General features: G+C 61.4%; 1 protein-coding gene across 1 annotated transcript in view; it reads right to left on the reverse strand.

Moving 5' to 3' along the window:
- Positions 1-751, reverse strand: part of CCT3 (chaperonin containing TCP1 subunit 3) — a gene marked incomplete at its 5' end in the record, with an annotated part of 2,727 nt that extends 1,976 nt beyond the window's left edge. The window contains 3 exons of the mRNA XM_042891653.1: positions 125-305; positions 397-478; positions 578-751. Coding sequence (XP_042747587.1) covers positions 125-305; positions 397-478; positions 578-751 — 437 coding nt within the window. The remainder of the gene's footprint in view (positions 1-124; positions 306-396; positions 479-577) is intronic.
- Between the last annotated feature and the right edge of the window lie 299 nt (positions 752-1,050).

Raw genomic sequence — 1,050 nt, forward strand, 5'->3', positions numbered from 1 at the left:
CGGCTGGGGCCGCAGGAGCCCGGCTGGGGCCGCAGGAGCCCGGCTGGCAGGCAGTGCATGGAACTACCACCGCTGACAACAACATCAGCAATGACCGATGCCAGGCACGGAGGGCAGAACTCACCGCCAGGATCTCCTTGCTGGCCCCACGCAGGACGATGGTGCAGGCTTTGGGGTCCTTGCATTCGGTGATGAAGGCAAAGTACTCATCTCCAATCTTTTTCACCTCGAACAGCCCGGCGCCGGTGCCCACGTCCTCCTCCCGCAGCTCATCGGTGCGGCTGACGATGCGGGCCCCGCAGGCCCTGCTCAGAGATGGGGACGGAGGGGGACGTCACCGGGTGACAACGGCCAGCACCGCCCCCAAGGAGCGCCCTGCAGCGGGACAGCGCTCACCTGGCGATGCGGTTGTTGTCCGTCTTCCTCACCCTGCGGACGGCGCTGATGTTGGCTCTCATCAGGTAGTGCTGGGCCAGGTCTGAAAGCGACGCATGCGCTCCGGTCAGGGGTGGGCAGCGCCCTCACGACCCCAACAAAGCAATGGGGGCTGCTAAAGGAGGGGGTGTGACGTCGTTACCCGAAATGCCCTTCTCAGTGATGACCAGGTCTGGCTTCACCCTCAGCAGGTCCTCGCAGATCTGCTGGATGTATTCCTCCTCCATCTGCAGGATGCGTGCAAAGTCCTCCTCCCGTGTAATCTCAATGTCGGTCTGCAGGGGAAGAGAAGCATCGCTCAGAGCCCGGCCCCGAGCTCACGATTCACAGCATCACAGAATTGTAGGGGTTGGAAGGGAGCAGCAGAGCTCATGGAGTCCAACCCCCTGCCCAAGCCGTTCCTACAGCAGGTCACACAGCTCGGCATCCAGGCAGGTCTGGAACATCTGCAGAGCAGGAGACTCCAGCACCTCCATGGGCAGCCTGCTGCAGTGAACAGTGGGACCATAGAGACACATTGGGATCCATTGGGACCCATAGAGACACATTGGGACCCATACAGACACACTGGGATCCATTGGGATCCATAGAGACACATTGGGACCCATAGAGACA

This window comes from Lagopus leucura, unplaced genomic scaffold, assembly GCF_019238085.1.
Source record: "Lagopus leucura isolate 7727_CA_CO unplaced genomic scaffold, USGS_WTPT01 34736-0_obj-0_obj, whole genome shotgun sequence".
Classification (NCBI taxonomy): domain Eukaryota; kingdom Metazoa; phylum Chordata; class Aves; order Galliformes; family Phasianidae; genus Lagopus; species Lagopus leucura.